The 24,077-nt window shown below is 42.7% G+C and overlaps 1 protein-coding gene across 1 annotated transcript in view; it reads right to left on the minus strand.

Moving 5' to 3' along the window:
• Positions 1-23,854, minus strand: part of LOC106567547 (kin of IRRE-like protein 3) — a 368,305-nt gene extending 344,451 nt beyond the window's left edge. Inside the window, exon 1 of the mRNA XM_014136991.3 lies at positions 23,392-23,854. Coding sequence (XP_013992466.1) covers positions 23,392-23,440 — 49 coding nt within the window. The 5' untranslated portion in view covers positions 23,441-23,854. The remainder of the gene's footprint in view (positions 1-23,391) is intronic.
• Between the last annotated feature and the right edge of the window lie 223 nt (positions 23,855-24,077).

The raw sequence follows: 24,077 nt of genomic DNA on the forward strand, positions 1-24,077 counted from the left end.
TAGAATAAACTTATCACAATTCACTTGTAGCATTGGGAACAAACAAAGACAGACTTCTCTGGCAGCTGACAAGGAATGAAAACAGATAATGTTACTCCACTGGTTTTCTCCCAGTTGGAGAGATTAAGTAAATTAAGTAGTTCATTGGATAGCGCTGCAACAAGATTGGTTAATTAAACTTATCATCCAATGTATTGAATTGAATAGCAAATAGAATTTTACTACTGTCTTACTGCCCTGTACACTACTAAGAATGTAAAACTTAATGGTCTAGACCAGGGATGGACAAATCCAGTCCTCGGGGGCCTGATTGGTGTCACCCTTTTGCCCCAGCCCCAGCTAACACACCTGACTCCAATAATCAACTAATCATGATCTTCAGTTTAGAATGCAATTTGTTTTAATCAGGTGTGTTTGTTAGGGATGGGGAAAAAGTGTGACACCACTCTGGCCCCAGAGGACTGGTGTAGCCCATCCCTGGTCTAGACTGTATCGTTTATGAGGGGACTGTGTGTGTGTGTGTGTGTGTGTGTGTGTGTGTGTGTGTGTGTGTGTGTGTGTGTGTGTGTGTGTGTGTGTGTGTGTGTGTGTGTGTGTGTATGTGCAAGTGTTTGTATGTGCCTAAGTGTGCAAGTGCATGTACAGTTCAAGTCAGAAGTTTACATACACCTTAGCCAAATACATTTAAACTAAATTTTTCAGAATTCCTGACATTTAATCCTATTAAAAATACCCTGTCTTAGGTCAGTTAGGATCACCACTTTATTTTAAGAATTTGAAATGTCAGAATAATAGTAGAGAGAATGATTTATTTAAGCTTTTACTTCTTTCATCACATTCCCATTGGGTCAGAAGTTTACATACACTCAATTAGTATTTGGTAGCATTGCCTTCAAATTGTTTAACTTGGGTCAAACATTTTGGGTAGCCTTCCACAAGCTTCCCACAATAAGTTGGGTGAATTTTGTCCCATTCCTCCTGACAGAGCTGGTGTAACTGAGTCAGGTTTGTAGGCCTCTTTGGACGCACTCGCTTTTTCACTCCAATACCTTGACTTTGTTGTCCTTAAGCCATTTTGACACAACTTTGGAAGTATGCTTGGGGTCATTGTCTATTTGGAAGACCCATTTGCGACCAAGCTTTAACTTCCTGACTGATGTCTTGAGACGTTGCTTCAATATATCCACATAATTTTCCATCCTCATGATGTCATGTACTTTGTGAAGTGCACCAGTCCCTCCTGCAGCAAAGCACCCCCACAACATGATGCTGCCAACCCCATTTTTCACGGTTGGGATGGTGTTCTTTGGCTTGCAAGCCTCCCCCTTTTTCCTCCAAACATAACGATGGTCATTATGGCCAAACAGTTCTATTTTTGTTTCATCAGACCAGAGGACATTTCTCCAAAAAGTACGATCTTTGTCCAGGGAGCTAATGTTCAATATGACCTTATACTTGCCATTCTAAGAGGATGGTCTCTCAAATAAAGAAAATCTGGTTGTTTTTTCTTTGGATTTTCTCCTACCATATCTATTGTGTTATATTCACCTACATTATTTTAACATTTCTACAAACTTCAAAGTGTTTTCTTTCCAATGGTACCAATTATATGCATAGCCTGGCATCGGAGCCTAAGCAACAGGCAGTTTACTTTGGGCACGTCATTCAGGAAGAAATTGAGAAAAAAGGGGCCTAGCCCTTAACAAGAAATTGTTAAGTGGTTGAAAGTGGTTGAAAAATGTGTTTAAATGATCCAACCTAAGTGTATGTAAACTTCCGACTTCAACTGTATACCAGACTCTCAGACAGTAGGCTATACATATGCTGTAGGTTGAACGGGAAACCAGAGGACACACACTAACACACACTACCCTGACCCCCTTCAACATCTTCCATTTAGAGACTTTACTCTGCAATCCAAGCCGTGGATGAGCCCAAGCCCAGCTTCCTTGGCAGAAAAGCCAAGCGAGCATTGAAGATCAGTGTCAATGCGAAGGATGATAATTGTGCCAAAATTGCAGCCATCTGGTCTCAATCTCCACCCAAATCCCTACGCACAGCTTGCAATCCGTTCCCCCAAATCCTTAAATCCTCACAATCTGCCAAAACTCAGTATATGGCATCCTTAATCCTTGATGCAACCCACCACCGCTGCAATCCCTCTCTCCTCTGCAGCTCCACACACTGACCCAATGTATCCATTGAAATCCCACAGAATACCCCCTACGCAGGGAGAACTAAAGACATCAAGGTTTTCCGGTATCTAGTGAACCACTTTCTTTCTCTTTCTATCAAGGAAAGGGACATGAAAATAATGTAGATTGTTGGTAGTGAGGAAGAAAGAGGAGAGAAAAAAGCATGATTTTAAGCTGCTATTGAAAGTGGCAGATGAGGCTCTCTCGCAGTTGTCATGATAGTAATTCAGATATCACTTTGAATAGAATGTAATAGGAAATGCTAACAAATTATTATGTCTAGATACAGCAATGCCCAATCTGCTTGTTGAACATCTCATTCCAAAATCATGTGCATTAATATGGATTTATTCCCCCCTTTGCTGCTATAACAGCCTCCACTCTTCTGGGAAGGCTTTCCACTAGATGTTGGAACATTCCTGCGGCGACTTAATTCCATTCAGCCACAGGAGCATTAATTATGTCGAGCACTGATGTTGGGCGATTAGGCCTGGCTCACAGTCGGTGTTCCAATTCATCCCAAAGGTGTTTGATGGGTTGAGGCCAGTCAAGTTCTTCCACACTGATCTTGACAAATAATTTCTGTATGGACCTCGCTTTGTGCAAGGGGGCATTGTCATGCAGGAAAGGGAGTTCCCCAAACTGTTGTCACAAAGTTGGAAGCACAGAATGTCATTGTATGCTGTAGCGTTAAGACTTCCCTTCACTGGAACTAAGGGGCCTAGCCCGAACCATGAAAAACAGCCCCAAACCATTATTCCTCCTCCACCAAACTTTACAGTTGGCACTATGGATTGGGGAGAACTGTGTTCTCCTGGCATCCGCCAAACCCAAATTCGTCCGTCAGACTGCCAGATGATGAAGCGTGATTCATCACTCCACAGAACGCATTTCAACTGCTCCAGGGTCCAATGACATTGAGCTTTACACCACTACAGCCGACGCTTGGCATTGCGCATGGTGATCTTAGGCTTATCTGCAGCTGCTTGGCCATGGAAACCCATTTCATGAAGCTCCTAATGAACCGTTATTGTGCTGACGTTGCTTACAGAGGCAGTTTGGAACTCGGTAGTGAGTGTTGCAACCGAGGACAGAACTTTAATGCGCTATGCGGTTCTGTTCTGTGAGCTTGTGTGGCCTACCACTTTGAGGCTGAGCCGTTGTTGCTCCTAGACGTTTCCACTTCACAATAGCAGCACTTACAGTTGACTGGGGCAGCTCTAGCAGGGCAGAAATTTGAGGAACTGTTGGAAAGGTGGCATCCTATGACGGTGTCACATTGAAAATCACTGAGCTCTTCAGTAAGGCCATTCTACTGCCAATGTTTGTCTATGGAGATTACATGGCTGTGTGCTCGATGTTATACACCTGTCAACAATGCATGTACCTGAAATAGCCAAATCCACAAATTTGAAGGGGTGTCCACATACCTTTGTATTTATGGTGGATGTACGCTTTGAAGAATCTGTGTGTCACCATACAACATACCTAGATAACTCTGGTAGACATTGTTAGAAGATAACTTTCTCAGAAACATAATGACAAAAGAATGCTGCTCTTCTTAGAGAGGGTTGATCATTAGCACATGAATGATGGAAGCTTTTTATGTTTGGCCTTCTGGTAGCCACTCAAACAACCACCCATAACCTGCTGGCCTGAAGTAAGGACCTGATTCCCAGCTGGCACTGGCATTTGTGTGGCATGAAGAGAAGAGTTGCCAGGGTCGACTTGACCAAGCCAAGTGCCCACAGAAGCCATAGAGAATAAGTGGGTCCTGGGCAATGTTCCCTGTAATTTGGGCGCTGAGCAAATGTCAGGTCTGCTGAGCGCAAACTTTCGGTGCAATTTCCTTTGCGCGTTTACTGAGCCTTTACCCTCTTTAAGTTACAATTTTTACAGTGGCCAAGTAGGCTACTGTGGCTATTTGATCATAATGTAGGCCTACCAGAGTGGCCTACCATCAAAAACAATGGAGAAAAATTATTCCCATAATATTTTAACATTAAATAGGTGTTCTATCATTCAGCCTACAGTAGCAGAAAATGTGTGGTGTTCAATGTAGACCTACATGTAGGGCTTGACATTAACCTGTTAATCCACCTGTCCGTCAGACAATGTGGTGACTGAAAATGTTGTGTTATTTGATGGACTTTATAAAATAAAATATATTATTATTTCCATAGCATTATTACAGAGAATCAAACACAATTATACTACCCTGTTATTCAAGAAAGTCTCAAAATACAACACTTCTCCTTAAAGACATAAAATGCTCTTTTCCTGACTCACTTTTCAAAGATGGCTAGAAATGCACACATTTTGGGCTCTTGTAGGAAGCAAACACTCCCCCATTGTTGGCTAGAAATTAGCTATAACTGGGCTAACAACTCACTAACTAGCAAAGAATATGAATAAATGTGCACAGCTGGATACATGCAGCTCTCGCTTTGATCTCAAAGCAAGCACATCTACTCACAACCACTCATTCTGTAAACACAGTCCAGTTCAAAGTGAATGGCACAGATCCATATATAGCAATGGCTATTTGCATATAGGCCTATTGCAGCTCTGATTGATTATGGTGCACCGGTCTGTGTAGAGTATGTGCCTGAGTCATGCCTGTCAGTGCAATAGAATCCTACTCCAATGCACTCTGCCTACAAAAAAATCTCTTGCACAATTAGTTTTGCATAACTAAGTCTTGCATAGTTCGTTTTGTTTTGGGTATGTTATTTTGAAAATGAATAATATTGCGTTGATTGGCGCACCATTCCCACAGTAGGCTGAAATGTTAACTAACAGGGAAAACTCTAGAAAGTTGAGGGAAGTTCAATCTCGTGCTCCTCTGCGCAGCAGTCAGAGGGGAGCTGCATGCAGCTTAGAGGGAACATTGGTACTGGGTGGCACAGTGGTAAAAAGCATTGCACCACATTGCTGATGCTGTGTCGCAACTGCCCGTGACCGGGAGTCCTGGCACACAATTGGCCCAGCACAGTCCAGGGTAGGGGAGGGTTTGGCCAGTGCTTTCCTTGGCTCATCGTGATCTAGCGACTCCGTGTTACAGAGCTGGGCGCTTGCAAGCTGAATCCGGACATTATTCGAACCGTGTTTCTTCAGACACATTGGTGAGGCTGACATCCGTGTTAAGCTAGCAGTGTAATAAGAAGTAGGCGACCAGGTGGGTCATGTTTTGTTTCATTCATGACTATATCTTCACCTCTCCCGAGCCCATTGAGGAGTTGCAGAGATGAGCCAAGGGACCTAATTCATGGAGACAATGTGGTAAAAAAAATATGCTTGTGGCCATACCACCCCGAACATGCTTGTTCAGGGTCGGGCCTGGTTAGTACTGGGATGGGAGACCGCCTGGGAATACCGAATGCCTTAAGCTCAAATAAAAATAAAAATAAGCCATAGAGAATGGCAAACATGCCCGTCTGTCCAAGAGATTGTTTATACCTGTATAACACAAATCTGGGGGAAATGACAGTCGTTAAGCTACAATACTTTTTTAGATGAATCCAACCAATTATTGACTGCCTTTGGCATGCTCTTTATTTCAAATTGAAATACTTTATCAGAATGATTTACACTGAGTATACAAAACATTAACAATACCTGCTCTTTCCATGACAGACTGACCAGGTGAATCCAGGTGAAAGATATGATCCCTTATTGATGTCACTTATTAAATCCACTTCAATCAGTGTAGATGAAGGGAAGGAAACAGGTTAAAGAAGGATTTTTAAGCCTTGAGACAAGTGAGACATGGATTGTGTATGTGTGCCATTCAGAGGGTGAATGGGCAAGACACAAATTGTAAGTGCCTTTGAACGAGGTATGGTAGTAAGTGCCAGGCACACCGGTTTGTGTCAAGAACTGCTGAGTTTTTCACGATCAACAGAATCCTGTGTGTCTCAAGAATGGTCCACCACCCAAAGGACATCCAGCCAACTTGTCACAACTGTGGGAAGCTTTGGACTCAACATGGGTCAGTATCCCTGTGGAACGCTTTCGACACCTTGTAGAGTCCATGCCCGACGACTTGAGGCTGTTCTGAGGGGAAAAAGGGGGAGAGCAAGCGGGTGCAACTCAATATTAGGAAGGTGTTCCTAATGGTTGGCATACTCAGTGTATAGGGAACCATCTTTTTTTTATTATTCCTCATAGCACACATTTCATTGAGCACCTGACTTAGCCTGGAAATTTTCCCATTCATTTGGAAGGGTTTCACCTCTTTGTAGCCTTTTGAACCATTTTGTTAATACCATTTGCCTTTACTGGTGTAGTATTAAACATCCCACTACATTACAGCTGGCATGCCGATTGTTCACAGTAACTTGCCTGTTTGACTCAGCTGTTCATGGATATAGCAGGGGGAGTAGGGGAGCTAGGCCAGGAGCTGAGGACAGGAGGTATTTGATAAAACCACAGTCGATTGCAAGTGCCACTTCCCCTGTGATGGAGGAGATGAAAGGCAAAGGCATGTTAATTATGCATCTGTCTGAAATGGATAACACTCTGAGGAGACATGTCCCGATTCATTTCCAATATTATTCTTCACATCTGTATGGGGATTCAAAATATATTATTTATTGATGTACTTTCATTGTGACGTTGTATTATGAATGTGTCACAATTTTGCTTTGATTATGGATTGATCAACACTGATGTACAGTATATGTGGCGTAGAAAATGTGCACTGTAGGGAATGCACATCAGCCTCCTTTTAAGTTTGCTTGCAAATTGAAAATGCATGTAGATGATGTAAAGCAGATCCGTGAAACTCGGTGAATGTAAAGCTTTTAATAAAAGGTCACAGCACGATAGGATCATCCCCTTTAATGATATTCAGAGATGGTCTGAATGGCACATGTATGAACCTTGGAAACAGCCATATGTTAAGGTTTGTAGGTTATCTGCAGTATCCCACCAATGCCATGCTATTAAATATTTATTATTACCCTTCAAACATGGGGTTACGCATATATGTCCTTGCAACGGAAGACCGCAACATACATCATTACAACACATCATTGCTTCTCAAAGCGATCCTTGTCTCAGTGTAAGACACAGGCCAATTTCAATGTAATTTCGTACAATTAGAATCTTATTTGAATCTTAAGAGCCTTAAGGCAACTGGCTGAAGTCGGCTCAGTGTACTCATTATCGTTTGACACTTAATCCCTCACACTGCACACTAACAAGTATGAATATTAAAGGCCTAATGTAGGACCTTACTGTAATAGATTTCCATTACAAAAAAGATATAAATATTTTTTTTATTTAACTTGGCAAGTCAGCTAAGAACAAATTCTTATTTACAATGACAGCCTAGGAACAGTGGGTTAACTGCCTTGTTCAGGGGTAGAATGACAGATGTTTTACATTGTCAGCTCAGGGATTCGATCTAGCAAACTTTTGGTTACTAGCCCAATGCTCTAACCACAAGGCTACATGCCGCCCCATAGGCAAAAATAGATTTTTAGCAAAAAACTACTTATCAACCAATACTTTTTCTAAGACTTCTGGGAGTGGCCTTCAAGGGGAGGGGGTAAACTGAACACTAGCTGTTATTGGCAGAGAGGCTTAGAACTCTGTTTGTTATTGGTCTATTATACAATGGGTGGGTCTAATCTTGGATGCTGATTGGCTAAAACCACCTTCCAGCCACTGTCTAATCCACAAGTTTCCACCGGGTAAGGCTATGAAGCTGAAATGCCTATTTACTCTTCCATCTCACTGTGCATTCCAATGTTTCATCAGCCAAACCAAACCATTTTTTTACTTGATCTCCTCTGTAAAACAGAACCTAGACATTATCTTCCCTTTCTTTTAGACTAGCATTTTGTTTTCAACAGCAGAGATTTTTCCTAGAGCTGGCCGCTCGGCCAAACTAAACAATCGGGCGAGAAGGGCCTTGGTCAGTGAGGTGACCAAGAACCAGATGGTCACTCTGACAGAGCTCCAGAGTTCCTCTGTGGAGATGGTAGAACTTTCCAGAAGGACAACCATCTCTGCAACTCTCCACCAATCAGGCCTTTCTGGTAGAGTGGCCAGACGGAATCCACTCCTCAGTAAAAGGCACATGACTGCCCGCTTGGAGTTTGTCAAGAGACACCTAAAGGACTCTCAGCCCATGAGAAACAAGATTCTCTGGTCTGATGAAAACAAGATTGAACTATTTGGCCTAAATGCCAAGCGTCAAGTCTGGAGGAAACCTGGCACCATCCCTATGTTGAAGCATGGTGGTGGCTGCGGGGATGTTTTTCAGCAGCAGGGACTGGGAGACTAGTCAGGATAGAGGGAAAGATGAATGGAGCAAAGTACAGAAAGATCCTTGATGAAAACCTGCTCCAGATCGCTCAGGACATCAGACTGGGGCGAAGGTTCACCTTCCAACAGGATAATGACCCTAAGCACACAGCCAAGACAATACAGGAGTGGCTTCGGGACAAGTCTCTGAATGTCCTTGAGTGGCCCAGCCAGAGTCCAAACTTGAACCCGATCGAATATCTCTGGAGAGACCTGAAAATAGCTGTGCAGCGACACTCCCCATCCAACCTGGCAGAGCTTGAGAGGATCTGCAGAGAAGAATGGGAGAAACTCCCCAAATGCAGGTGTGCCAAGTTTACAGCATCATACCCAAGAAGACTTGAGGCTGTAATCACTGCCAAATGTGCTTCACCAAAGTCCTGAGTAAAGGGTCTGAATACTTTTGTAAATGTGATAATTCTGTTTTTATTTTAAATACATTTGCAAAATGTCAAAACACCTGTTTTTCCTTTGTCATTATGGGGTATTGTGTGTAGATTGATGAGGATTATTTTTTTAATGCATTTTAGAATAAGCATGTAACATACCTTTTTGGGGGAAGAAGTCAAGGGGTCTGAGTACTTTCCGAATGTTTAAGGTCATTATTTGAACTGGCTAGCCAGCTAACTTAACATTAGCTAAATAGCTAACAAGCTAGAAACTAACCAAAACATATTTCAGAAAGTTGCTTTTAGTTGCCTGGTTTGCTATATAGACATATACTAAATTCATTTTAAATGATGGGTTAATTGGTGGTAAAATACACCAGTTATGCTATTTTGGACCACCCGGCTGTTGATGTCATGCACCATGTAGTTCTTGTGTTTATTCTTTTTCATAACGACAACATCTAACAACAGGTTAGATATTGGATGACAATAGAATGTTCATGATGTCACTGTGACAACTGTTTATAGACATGTCGATAGATGTAGAATAAAACAGCCTTTCTTTGGTTGTTTAGTACGTAGCCTCACATTTGAATCCTTAAAGAGATGGGTGAGACTAAAGCTTAAGAGGGTGTGAACGAATGGGTGTAGACAAAGAAGAGCTCTCCAATAGGTACCAAAACATTCATTTTGTCAAAAGTGAGGTTTCAAGTTGATCAACTTTCACAGCAGAATTACTTTCCCATTGTTCCTAAACTGTAGTGTATGATAAAACATTTTCTAGCTCTGAATCTCTACTTTTATCCAATGTAAAAAAACTATTTCAAATGTTGCTACACAAGACCGAATCGAGCCGGTCGGTCACATATGAATGATTTATTCAAACTGACAGACTTATACATAACCTAGTTATAAACCCTTTATAACTTGAAGGACTTATTGTTGTATTCGTGGCCTTAGCTCTGGTGTCATGTCTGTTGATCAAGGGAATTAGCCATGCTTTGCCATCCTTTAGGCTTGACCCTTATTAGTCACAGGTGAAAAAATGAATTGTTTCAGCCCAATTACAACACGCTTGCTATTCTCCTCTCTTTGATCCACCATCTGTAAAAAAGAGAATATTGCAGAAAGGAACCTTTTCATGTTAAAAACGTGAATCAAATAGAGCATTGGTATATGCGCACGAACACACTCGCTGATTATATAGTAATTATCATGGTTGCACTGAAGTCATATAACTATTGAATGGGGAAGACTATGCTTTGATGACTGATCTTGTATGGCAGAAGAGTTTGTCATCTCCATCCATTGGAACCACCTGCCCAGTATGTCAATGTTAGTATTTCTATTACTTAGTAATGATGACAAAAATTACTCAAACTCAACTGTTGAAACCATACGCTCCTTTATATAGCATGGAATTGACACAAAACATTGAATTTCTTGTTATTATTTTCAGCGACACACGGCCTGTGTCCAAATTATCTTAGCATCCTCCCAAAGTGTACACTTGTTCACTTCCCTCACTTATTGAAAAGGAAATGACTGGTTAAAAAAATAGGGTGTAAACTCCCACTAGCCCATAACTCCACCAAACCAATGCTTTTAAATTAATATGAAGTAGTGAAAGAGTGCCCATTTCAGGTAAAATATTGGGACGCAACCATGGTCCTCACTAACTAAGACTACTTTCTGACCTCTGAAAGAAAACCTAGAAGTTTCCACCTCAGTCCTCAATGTATTTTTTTATTTTAATTTAACCTTTATTCAACTATTTGGACCTGTTCCAAAATGGACCTGGGGCTATATCATCCGGACCCAATATGCATAAATGATATATATTTTTATATAGTGATCCGATCCGAGGACAATTAAACCCGTTTCGTATAGACCTGGTCGGAACCAGACCCGGTCTGATCCGAGTGAGAGAAGCAGCGAAAAGTCAATTTTGAAGCTACTTTATTAACTGGATTTGATCAAGCGTGAGGGAGAGGAGGTAGAGAGAGGTGACTCTGTAGCAGGGGCCATGCTGTGTGTGTACACTACTGTGAGTGTGAGCAAGTAACACGGGAACAGGAGGGAGGGAGGGAGGGAGAGACGAGAGACTGCAACCAACAAAGCCGACTCGCACTATAGTAGACTAATAGCTGCCATATTAGACTAAAAGCTGCCATAGCTAGGTTATTTATCATACAATATTATTACGTAGTACCGGTCTTGACTGCATTAAATCGAAAGATGCTGGCTAGCTAGCTATCTAGGCTAATTGATGCTGCATGCTCTTTCTCGTCCTACACAGTTACAAACAACAACTCCATTTAGAATATAAAGTAGCAGCCTTCCTGATGGCTCTTGGTCGTTGTAGCCTTTCCTTCAACTTTTAATTCCGTCATCTTTATTCAATCTTCCATTTATTAGATATCTCCTCACTTTTACCTCACACGGAGGCTCTATGACTTTAACCTATTGACGCTTTGATGTCTTATGATTGGCCAACAACAACAATTGCTACACGCGTCACTCTCATGAAAAGAAAAGAGCAGCAGCATAAATGATACAATCTCTCTCTCTACTGCAGCAGTCAAATTCAGATCTGTATGGATCCTTCCGGCCAAGTCCAGTTAAAATTACACAGACCTGTGACAATCATATCAGATCCGACTCAGACCTGTGGCATTTTTTTGAATTCTGGATCGGGTCTCAGGTATTCGGGTACAGGTAAATCCGTAAAGACCTCTACCTCAATGTAGTCGCTAGCAGGGACAGACCTAATCGATACTCCAGCCAAGTGGATGGCGATGGAACTTGTGTGATTTGCAGTTGCTGTCACTCCCACGGTAACCGACTGAACCGGTCGCTCGGCCCTCACAGTCCAAAACTCTTTGTTGTTACAGAATTAAGTTAGGTCATGTCTGCTGACTCCGCTCCAGCGCTGAGGCTCCCAATGAACAGCCAATCAGGAGGGGGTTTAGCTGAATTGCTTTCTGACCGGCACTGCCCCTGACACTGGTCTACACTTATTAACCACGATACAATGACCTTTGGTATTCAATTTGACAGGCAGAGCATACTATGGCATTGGAACGCTTGTTAAAAAAAGTAAAGTTACCATTCTGAAAATACTCCATTCTTTGACTGACCGGAGAATTGTTAACACTTCATTTCGCTGACAAGCTTAAGTCATCAGTAGAAATAGACTGGCAGTTTGGGCAAATGCCATGTCCAGGTGGCCATGTCTAAATTGTTTTTTTTATATGCAGAATAATAATAATTTGGTTAATAATTGGTACCTTTGTGAATAAAATGGTGTAGTGTGTAAAAAATTCCTGGGCGAATTTCTGGTTCCAGTCTGTCCCTGGTCCACAGTTTAGGTGGTCTATATGCATCGGTTGAAATATTTAAGAAATGAGTGCATCGGTCCGTGGGACCCCAAACTGATCCAAATGTAGCATGCAAAAGTCATAAAACGTATTCACATGTTAAGAATTGCTGGTTGACGAACATTTTTGCTCAAATTACTTTCGCTCTACCTTACGAAAATACCTCTAATCTTTTGTGGCAACTGCGTCCTCTCCTTCAGTGTCGAACTAAGCATGTATATGACAACCGAAGTCAACAATATCCGTTGCTGAAAACAGCTGGTCAAACTAGAAACATGTGGGAGGATATGACAACAGAGCGCCGCTTGAGACATGACTGCAACATTGAAGGACCTCGGAAATTCATGTTCATCCCATCACTCACCACGTTAGTTCATCAGATGTCTCTGCAAAAACAAAATGAATGCTAGCTTGCTAAGTTTTTCCTCGTTGGACCTGCATATACAATGGATCCAAATTCGGTTTGTGTGGTTCTTGGTTAAGCTTTCTGTAACTTTGTAACAAGTACGGTCTGAATGTGCAGTGCTTTATATTGAGTCATGATTAGGTGTCCCATATATCTGTCCCAGAGACATCCAAATGTCCCATATATCTGGTTTTAATGCCCATTCTAGAATGCCAATCAGAAATGAGTATTCAACAGAGCTGTGGTATAAAATTGTGATGAATAATCTCTCTCTCCATTAGGCCTTTTAGTGCACAGCAGTCAGCTACTTCTATTTCGACACCAGCACAGTACCTCTCAGCCAGCCAGAACCCCCTCCTCGCCACTTCCTCCACTTTCTTCTGTACCCTCCCTCCCTCACTCCCTCCCAGACTACCCGGTCCTGCTGCTTTGGGCTGGGACCATTAGGCGGTGGAGGAACCCCACGGGCCCAGAAAGAGGTCCAAACCTGGCTGAGACGGCCAGGATACTAGTGTCACGACTTCCACCGAAGGTGGCTCCTCTCCCTGTTCGGGTGGCGCTCGGCAGTCGTCATCGCCGGCCTACTAGCTGCCACCGATCCATTTTTCCTTTTCGTTTGTGTCTGTTTGTTTTATCACACCTGTGTTCATTTAGTTGATTTCGATGGGTTCATTTATACCCCGCTTCCTGCTAGTCTTTGTGCGGGATTGTTCAGTGTTACTTTGTTAGGGGTGCATGTATGCACCACGGGGTTTCCTTTGCTCACGGTAATGTTACCGTTTTGATTTATTCGTCTAGGAGTAGAAGTTTCTCCTCCATGTGTTGCGTTTCTTCCCTGTGTGTGGCGACTTCGTTTTAGCATGTTTTCCCACATGTTGTTGTTTGTTTGGGACTCCTTGAATAAACGATTGTGCCACTGGGACTTCCTTGCTCTCCTGCTCCTGATTCCTGCACCTCCCTCCTACTAGGAGGAACGTAACAACTAGTGCATGGGCGGGAGAGTACTGTCGCATGTTCAAAGTTGCCTCGAAGGGGAATGCATTGACCAGCAGCATAGAGTGAGTGAGCGAGAAAAAGGAAGTAGCGATGTGTATCATATAAGGAGACTTGAAGCAGTATGCCTACAAATGACACAATAGATGAAACATATCTGCTGCATATCTCAGTTAATACGTTGAGGGGAGTGAATGAGATGTCTAGGACAGCTGTGGGGAAGTGGCAAACTTACAGGATTTCGATACGGTGAAGTCCTCTTGAATATGTAGGCTTATGCAGATATTACACTGAACAAAAATCCACAGGCAACATGTAAAGTGTTGGTCCCATGTTTCTAGAGATGAAATAAAAGAACCCTGAAATTTTCCATCTGCACAAAAGCTTATTTCTCTCAAATGTTGTGCACAAATGTGTTTACATCCTTGTTAGTGAGCATTTCTCCTTTGCCAAGATAATCCATCCACCTGACAGATGTGGCATATCAAAAAGCTGATTAAACAGCATGATCATTACACAGGTGCACCTTGTTCTAGGGGCAATAAAAGGCTACTCTAAAATGTGCCATTTTGTCACAAAATACAATGCCACAAGTTTTGAGGAATCATGTAATTGGCATTTGTCTACCATAAGTCACCTCCAATGTTGTTTTAGAGAATGTGTCAGTACGTCCAACCGGCCTCACAACTGCAGACGTCCACGTGTAACCCAGCCAGCCCAGGACCACCACATCCGGCAAATGCTCATCTTTGATGGCCACTAGCATGCTGGAAAAGTGTGCTCTTCATGGATGAATCCCGGTTTCAACTGTACCGGGCAGATTGTAGACAGCGTGTATGGTATATTGTGGGCAAGTGGTATGTTGATGTCAAAATTGTGAACAGGGTACACCAAGAAGGTGGTGGTCGGGTTATTGCATGGGCAGGCATAAGCTTCAGACAACAAACACAATTGCATTTTACCAATTGCAATTTGAAGGCAGAGATACCGTGACGAGAACCTGGGGCCCATTGTCGTGCCATTCATCCGCCGCCATCACCTCATGTTTTAGCATGATAATGCACAGTGCCATGTCACAAGGATGGTGGCTTCATTAAATAGTACCTGCAAAACACCAGTCTCAATGCCAACAGTGAAGAGGCGACTCTGGGATGCTGGCCTTCTAGACAGAGTTCCTCTGTCCAGTGTCTGTGTTCTTTGCCCATCTTAATATTTTATTTTTTATTGGCCAGTCTGAGATATGTTTTTTTCTTTGCAACTCTGCCTAGAAGGCCAGCATCCCGGAGTCGCCGCTTCACTGTTGACTTTGAGACTGGTGTTTTGCTAGGTACTATTTAATGAAGCTGCGATTTGAGGACTTGTAACACGTCTGTTTCTCAAACTAGACACTCTAATGTACTTGTCCTCTTGCTCAGTTGTGCACCGGAGCCTCCCACTCATCTTTATATTCTGGTTAGAGTCAGTTTGCGCTGTTCTGTGCAGGTTGAAGTACACAGTGTAGTATGAGATCTTCAGTTTCTTGGCAATTTCTCGCATGGAATAGCCTTCATTTTTCAGAACAAGAATAGACTGATGAGTTACAGAAGAAAGTCCTTTGTTTCTGGCCATTTTGAGCATGTAATCGAACCCACAAATGCTGATTCTCCAGATACTCAACTTGTCTAAAGGCCAGTTTTATTGCTTTTTTAATCAGAACAACCATTTTCAGCTGTGCTAACAGTTGCAAATAGGTTTTCTAATGATTAATTAGCTTTTTCAAATTATAAACTTGGATTAGCTAACACAACGTGCCATTGGAACACAGGAGTGATGGTTGCTGATAATGGGCCTCTGTACGCCTATGTAGATATTCCATAAAAAATCTGCCCTTTCCAGCTTCAACAGTCATTTACAACATTAATAATGACTACACTGTATTTCTGATCAATTTGATGTTATTTTAATTAACAAAAACTGTGCTTTTATTTCAAAAACAAGGACATTTCTAAGTGACCCCAAACTTTTGAACGGTAGTGTAGTTTTGACAAATATCCACTAGGGATGCTGTTCATTGTTTTCGTGCAGCACAAGCAAAAACACCGTTATAATTTGTAAACTCATTGTTATATTTGTGATAAAAAATCAGACTTGCAGATCCCTGCTGTATGTTTCATTATTGTGATTAGACTTTTAAAAGCCTAATGTAGCCGTTTTTATATCAATAATGTCTGGGTAACAATTAATTATCTTACTCTAATAGCTTTTTAGCAAAAAAATGATTTCTCAATCAAGAATTTTGCTAGGACTGCCTGGGAGTGGTCTAAGTGGGGAGGGGAAAACTAAACTACCTGTTATTTGCAAATAGTTTGGAACTCTTTTTGCTATTGATCTATTAACCAATTTACCGGATGGTGATGTCACCATGGAAAGCCGAAACTCCCACCCATGCAAACCTGCTGATTAGGTTGTATTTTCAACCAGCAACCATCAGGAAATAACACTAATCATATATTTTCACACTTTCATAGTGTTAGTTTCATCAGCTGTTGTACAATATGATATAAAGTACAAGAAAAACAGAATTGACAGCACTGGGCCTTTAAATGTGGCTTTTGGGGATAGATAGAGTGGTTAGAAGTGGGCCATATGGCAATGAAAGAACATAACAGAGCTATAGGCTTCTCTGGAAGCCTGTGTATCATCTTAATCTCTGTGAAAAGGTATCAGTCTGCTGCCCACTCTTATCCAGTATGAACACTTGACTGCTCCCCTTCTCCTCAGACTGACAAAGTGCTCTGCGTCTGAAATGGGAAAATAAAGAGGAGAGCTGTCTGGCCCTAGCTGCCATCGTCTCACTCTTAGATCCCTGTTAACTTTCGGTTGAGCCGTCTTACCTGTCCCTCTAAACCATCCGCAACCAAGCATCATTTAAAAAGACAGCCTACCCCTCCCTTAAAAGCCCTCTGCTCATCCGCCCAGCAGCCACGCTCTGCTCCAATGTTTTCTCCCTGGGCAGCCTGGGAGACATATTGAGTGTACACTCCCTTGCTCCCTCTGGGAGCTATCTGATCTGACATTAGTTCTTCTATAAGGTAAGGCTACATTAAACTACACTCTGCTTCAAAGGCTTTGCTGTTTATAAATTCTACTCACCACGAGTGTTGGTGAGCTGATAGTGGGGTGTTTAGCTCCTGGGCGGAAGCCAAGCAACAGTGGCAAACGGATGAGTCCGGTGCGGCTGGGAGATGTGTGATGGATGTCATCTGTGAATTAAAGCCACGACTGTAGCGGATTCGCCAAGCAAGCATGTCATGATGAACTCCCTTGCTCAATGTTAATTCACCCAGCCCATTATGAGTGCATCCCTTTATCCATGAAACATAACTCAATCTTTAGTTTTGCATCGAATAGATTTGGGAAGGCGTGCATTCAGCCCATTGACCTTTCAAGGTTATGAAATGAATTGGATATAAAGCTCACTTTGATAGAGCTCAACCAAAAACATAGTCAACCGGGTATCAAACTATACCTTGCTTCACAGTATACTCATATTAACCCATCCCATTAAATGACTCGTGTGTACCATCTACAAAAGTCACTGCTGGCACCAATCAATCTTGAAAGTTGGCGGAGATCTGCCACAGTGCTTCTGAAGCCTTTGACTTTCCAGAATCAGTGGAAAAAACTTTGGGAACAAACTTTTCCTCTGAAAGAGTCATTATTAGAGGCCTTCTATTAGAAAGGCTTTTCGCTGAACACAGTCTTCCAGCTTCAGCTGAGGTTCAAGTGGCGGAGTTCAAAGAAACATGCCGTGAACAATTATTATAAGCTCACATGGTGATTGCTTGTGCGCCACATCAAAAACATGGCATCAAAACCCCACCACCACCACCACCCCAGCCATCCCCAAGCCCCCAGTTTACCATGCAAAATAACGAGGCTGGAGTAATTGAGCACGGCTCAGATGGGTTTCTGGTGCCTCACAGGCGTTAGATCACAGACAAACACCAAGCGCTAATGATAAGAAAAGCTCCTCCACTGAGACTCTTCAGGATAGGGAGACTGGTCACTTCACTATCCAGTTAGCTAGCCGGCCATTAGAAATCCAACAATAGAGCCCAAAGGGAGGCCAGCTAACCTAGCGATGCTATAGATGCTATATTCATGGAAGTGCCGCCCCAATGCCTTTGTGAGGGATGCATGGTAACAGCAGGGAAACACACATCATTATCTGAAGGTGAGGAGCTTCACTAGGTATCTCCAAGCCCCCCATCCCTTCCCTTGCCAGAGTCCATGTGTACGGGTTAAAAGGCTAATTTACTTTTATATTGCAAAAAATCAGTGCATGGTTGTACTTGGTGTTGTGGAACCTGATTCCCCCCATTCATACAACTGCGTGTGTTGTGCAATCAGAGGGTCTCTCCACCTGCACAAGGCTGCAAAGGAGAGAGTGTGTGTGAGAGAAGAGGAGAAATACAGAGAAAGAGAGAGAGTGAAAGATAGACTCAAGTCTGTCCAGGTGGAATAGGGGCAGTGCCCGAAAATTCCGGCAGATACTGCCTCCCTTATCAGATCAGCAGCTCAATTCTTCAAAGTGCCTCCTGTCCCGCAACACAAAATACATCTTCCATTCTGCGGGGCCTGTGCAGGACATAACAGCTCTGTCGATATTTACACTGGCTTGTTTACTCCAGCATTTTCAAATGCTGCCCGGAAAATGCAATGTAACAACAGTGTGCAGCGCAGATATAGATCTGCGGTGACAGGTGCATGATTCATAGCAGCAATAGTATAGGAAAAATGATGTTGATGTTTCCGCAAACTACTTCGGCAACACTTTGGCAGAGGAGGAATGAGTGATGAAATCATTGTGCGAGACAACATCAAATTCGCGGCGTACCTGCTCGGCGTGCAGTCACATGTAATGCACAGATGTACGCTGAGGTACACAAATATACACACATGAACATACAATGCACAACCAAAGCAATCCTGCCACCTCTATGCACCTCTCTGAGCAGGTTGTTGGCAACTCCTACAGCCCTGGGAATGCAACAGCACTTTTGCTTGATTTACAATAAAAGGTAGAGAGATCAACCAATGATAAATGTGTAACTGTAACAATAGGAGAATAATTCAGAGAGAAGATAAACACCAAATTGTTAACATAACCTTTCTTTCCATAACCGCCATTTTTGTCGAATGGATATCCATCGATTGATCAGCTGATGCTAGATATAGATTCCCTATTGATCGTTGGAATGATTAGTGGCAATTCTGGGTTCTATCTTCTCTCTGGAGACCTGGAGTTGATGAGTCAGTTACGGTGAGACGATTCTGTGCATGCTTCCCGAATGGCACCCTATCCCCTATATAGTGCACTACTTTTGATAAGAGCAATATGGGCCATTGTCAAAAGAAGTGCACTATAAAGGGAATAGGGTGGCATTTGGGACTCACCCTGTGTCGGGCAGCTCAAGAGTGGGGCTTTCTGTTGATTGTTTTCTGTGCATTAGGCATCAGGTTGAAGTGGATTTATCCGTCAGCAAACAGAGGGAAATGCACTTGGAGCAGTGTGGAACAGTGCTGTACTACACTTCCATGACCTTATTTTCATTTGCTGTTTCCTTATTTATGCTCTGGTCCGTCACTGTGTTCCCATTTATGCATGTCATAAAGAACAGTGTATAATAGAGAGAGATGGGATGCACAGGTGTGTGTCAGGGTGCTATGGGGTCAAGTCAATTTCAGTGCAACCGATTCAGGGAGCGAATTTAAATTCTCAATTCAAAAATCGTTTTAAATTCACTTTTTGAAATTGAATAGGCACCAAATTCTGGTTTGTATGCATGTTTGTGACTGATCTAGTCAGGTCAGCATGTTATGTGTCTGTCTCTTTCTATGCGTTAGTGCCACAGATTGAAAGTAATGTGAGAGTGCTGTCCAAGGTGCTGAAAGGTGAACTGATTTACTCAGCATTTTACAGTGCAAAATCTGAACAAAATAGTGCCTCTATCTGGCTGTGCATCTCTCTATGCATTGGTGCCATAGATTGAGGGTGATGTCAAAGGTTCTGCAAGCACATATTGCCTGTGTAACAAGTCAGAAACTGAATATGCAAATTAGTAACAACAAAAATAACTACAGAGCATACTGACAGGCAGCATTGAATAGCATGACAATGTTTTGAAATATACATATTCCACACGGCACATTTCTGAAGCGCCGTGTACATCATTAACTGCCGTGCTGTCAATTCTGAAGGCAGTAAAGGGCTGTGGAGCAGTATCTTGCCAGTTGCCACAACATCTCAAAGCAGTGTATTTTCTTTCATACATTCACTCAAGAATATGAATAGCGAGGCCACTGCAATCACTGCAGTGTCCATAGGTTAATACAGACACTGCCAGAGGGTATAGTGGCAAGCAAGTCTTTAACCAGAAAGATCAAGCCGAGTTCACCACGACGTATCGAGGCCTGTCCTTTAAGACGGATGAGGCATAAAAAAGTGCAATCACGCTCCATTGGGAAAGTCAATAGGACTTTCCTGTGTAAAGGATGAGGTGAAACTCTGATCAAAGATGGTTTAGTATGAAAATACTGTACAGTATGTAGAAACTGCTTCTCCAATAGAAATCCCCAATCACGCTTGCAGGTGATGGCATGGTGATGTTGGCTAGCAGAAACACGTCACCGGGTCATCTAACAGTCATCTTGTGCCAAACTGTGCATGTGCTGACCTTCAAATCAAAGGCACTCCTTCTATATAGTCATTATTGACGAAAATGAAAACGTGTCAGTTTGTCACTTTCACGAGGTTGGAGTAATAACATGTTCAGCTACTTAAGACATTGGATCAAATCTAGGTTGTGCCTTTATATTTTGCGAAAAATGAACAACTATTGGAATAATTTTTCACTTCTCTCATTGACTTCTCAAACCCCAGTCTGGTCTGCTTTGCAAGCTTTCCTGGAAGTCTTGCAATGTTGGGCCTCTGGGTTTATAAACTGTGCTCATGCCCTTAGGAAACTCATCCAAAGCCAAAGGCTGTAGCTAGAAGTGTAAGTGGGTGTTGTCTCATAGTATGCTCACCTGTACCAGAGCTTGACTCTGAGGTAATCTCCTGGAATCCCGAGGGGCTAAACCACCAGTCTATTTTTAAGATAATGATTTTAGATTGGCTGAAGCTCTCTGATGGTCAACTTTGCAACACTACAGGTGAACATCTTTCCACGTGGCTTCCTTATTTAAACCATTTAAATGTCTCTGGATCATCCTAAGACAAAGGTATCGTGATTACTTTCCACTTGACAGTGTGCCATGTAAAACAGTCCATTTGCTGCTAGTTCGTAGTATGGTGAGAACGTTCCTGAATGCAGCATGCACCAGACATGGCGTTGCCATTTCATTGCTCTTTTAGAGTTATGTTCAAAGGCATCACCACCCCTCCCCATTGGGAGTACAGGGGGACTGTGATCTCAGCGTGATAATCGTTGAGTGGCGGAAGCACAGGAGAGTTGAGTTTGGAGAACATAGGTGGGGGTGGAGTGGGGTAGAGAGAGGTGCTGCTCAGTGCTCATCACTGCCCCCACCATAGTGTTACTGGCAGGAGCTCCAAGAATGAAGGACTTAAGTGAAGATTAATAAGGGGAGGTGGAGGAGTGTAGAATGGCTGTTTAATCAACACACTTTAACCTTTAATCAAGAGTCAGTTGTGTTCATTGTATGCTTTTAATCGATGTGAGAGGTCCTTTGAAACATACTGTAGTACTCTGATACTGATGGCAGCCTTGTCCCCCCCACAACCCTCCTCCTCATCCTCTGTTTTCGATAACCACTGATTCTGCTGAAAACAATGGATGCAAATTACAGCGCTTGATCAGTGTATCACAAGAGAGAAGCGACGTCAAGGAAGAGCACTTGATCCCCCAGACGACTGAGAAAAAAAGATGTATGGCGGTCGGTGGCAAGCACTGAGGATTGGCCTTAGAATCGTAAAGCAGGATCCAGCAGTGACTGCCAGCACTGTAGTATATACAGTAGTATATACAGCAGTATATACAGTATGTTGGTTAATTATAGGTGCTTGAAATTGTCCAAGCTCTGACAGCTTGCAGTTTGGAGAAAAGATGCTTGTAGAGGAGAAGAGATATTAACCCATAGGTAGGCCTATTGCTTAGAGAATTAAGCAGTCATTTGGGAACCATAGAAAATGCCCCCAACCTCTCCAACTTACAATTTACTGAGGGGAGTTGATGGGGTAAAAATCCTATATTGACTTCCGACGCTGGCGCACACAGTCAGATACTCATAAAACTAAGCAATAAAGCTGACACCCTCTTGAGGTTTGATGTACAGTCTCTGAAGAGTGCTGCTGAGAGCGCTATTAAAAGCTTTATTACTGGTGTCAAATTCAAATTAGTGGTGCGCCGCGCACTCTGTATGTCCAGAGCGAAAGGCGGAGTATTTGTACAGTCATACACGACTGGTTCCGTACACCCAACCTTAACATTAGGACCAGCAATAACATTTGGGGAATTACCATTTAGACTGGCAGAGATATATGACTGAGCAAGTGAAATAGGAGTTTGACAGTGCAACAGAGGAATTGGACAACTCTTGGAGAGTATATCAGGAAAAGGGAAGAGGAAGTCACTTCAGGGGAGGGTGAGTGTATTGAAACGGAGAGAGTTATTGTAAAATCTTTTCTAACACCCATTTGCAATCATAGGCCATAGCTTTGGAATTACTGTGAAACATATGTGTAAGTAGAAACACACACACACACACACACACACACACACACACACACACACACACACACACACACACACACACACACACACACACACACACACACATACATGCACAAACATGTACACACACAGTCACAAAACACATACACACACACACACACACCATTTTTGCATGCACCTGTGTGACAGCATTGCATATACGAGTGTGGAGTTATAATTCATTTTCTAAATCTTTGAGAAACAACTAAATGACAATGTTAAAATAAATGTCTTACTGTTACAAAACTACCCTTGAAACTTCAAGAGTTTTTTAGATTTTTCTAAGGACAGACATTCTGGTATCTCAAGGTGCAAGGAGAAATAAATGCTTAATCTTGTTGCTTTCTGCAAGTGTTTCTCTGACACACTGATGAATGATCCCAGCATGTTTAGATCAATGTAATGAGAGACAGACACAAATTCAACACCGTAAGCAGGATTTCAATTCTGCTCATTCAGAACAAGCAAAGACAACATTGTTTCTTGCCAGACGTGAGATGCAGACATATAGTCAGGGACATTTCACAGTTTCAAAGGACACAGAAAAGGATTCATATCGATTAAAAAACACTGATGTAAATCTCAATAACCGAAGCAACTTATAGCTCTCTGAGATTACGCCACAGTCCCACAGTAGACAATTCAAGTATCACTCAGAGCTACTGTGGAGAAGCTATAGCAAAGGCACATCAAACTGCAGCCAAACTTACAGTAAAGCGGTCCCTCCAAGTCACAGACCTAGTATCAATTACAGAGCTTCCCCCATCCATACGGATCAGTCAGAGTCACAGAATGGAGAGAGGGGGGGAGAGAGTGAGAGATAGACAGAGAGAAGAGAGAAAACGCATCTCACTTCCATACAGATCAGTCAGAGCCACAGAAGGGAAAGAGACAGAGACAGATAAAGAGAGAGAGAGTCAGATAGCACTGTTTACTTACCAAGTCGAGCCATCCAAGAGAACAGAACCAGCCAAGGGATCATCATCATTAAAGAGAAGTAACAGGGGAAGAAGTCTGCTCCTGTGTGCCTACCGTCTGTGAGATGTTGCTGATGCCGAGACAAAGTTAGCAGCAGAGATATAAAGAGAGTTGTGCGTCTGTCTGTGTGTGAGAGGCTGGCACTGTAGCTCTCTTCTTCAGCTGCTGCTCTCTCAGTGAGAGTGTGTGCGTCTTCTCTCCTGCTCTCTTTTTATATATCGTCTCCTATTTCCCGGAAAATCAAATCTTCAGTCTTCCCTGCTGCCGGTGGCTCAGCTTCATTCTAGCTTTACTCACAGTTTCACTCTCCCTCTGTCCCTCTCTTTCTTTCTCTCTTTCTCTTTCTGCCGTTCACACTCTCAGTGCATCAGTGTGTTGCTCTACAATTGTGTCTCCCATGCTCTCCCCTTCCTCTTTCTCTCTTTCTCACTTGCGTTCTTGCTCGCAAGTATAGAAGGGACACAGTCAGTGGAGATTTTGCTCCTCCCTCTCTCTGCCTGCTTGCATGCCTCCCTTCCTGCCAGTCAGTCTCTGTCTGTCTGTCTGTCTGTCTGTCTGTCTGTCTGTCTGTCTGTCTGTCTGTCTGTCTGTCTGTCTGTCTGTCTGTCTGTCTGTCTGTCTGTCTGTCTGTCTGTCTGTCTGTCTGT

Source organism: Salmo salar, chromosome 13, assembly GCF_965601325.2.
Source record: "Salmo salar chromosome 13, fSalSal1, whole genome shotgun sequence".
Classification (NCBI taxonomy): domain Eukaryota; kingdom Metazoa; phylum Chordata; class Actinopteri; order Salmoniformes; family Salmonidae; genus Salmo; species Salmo salar.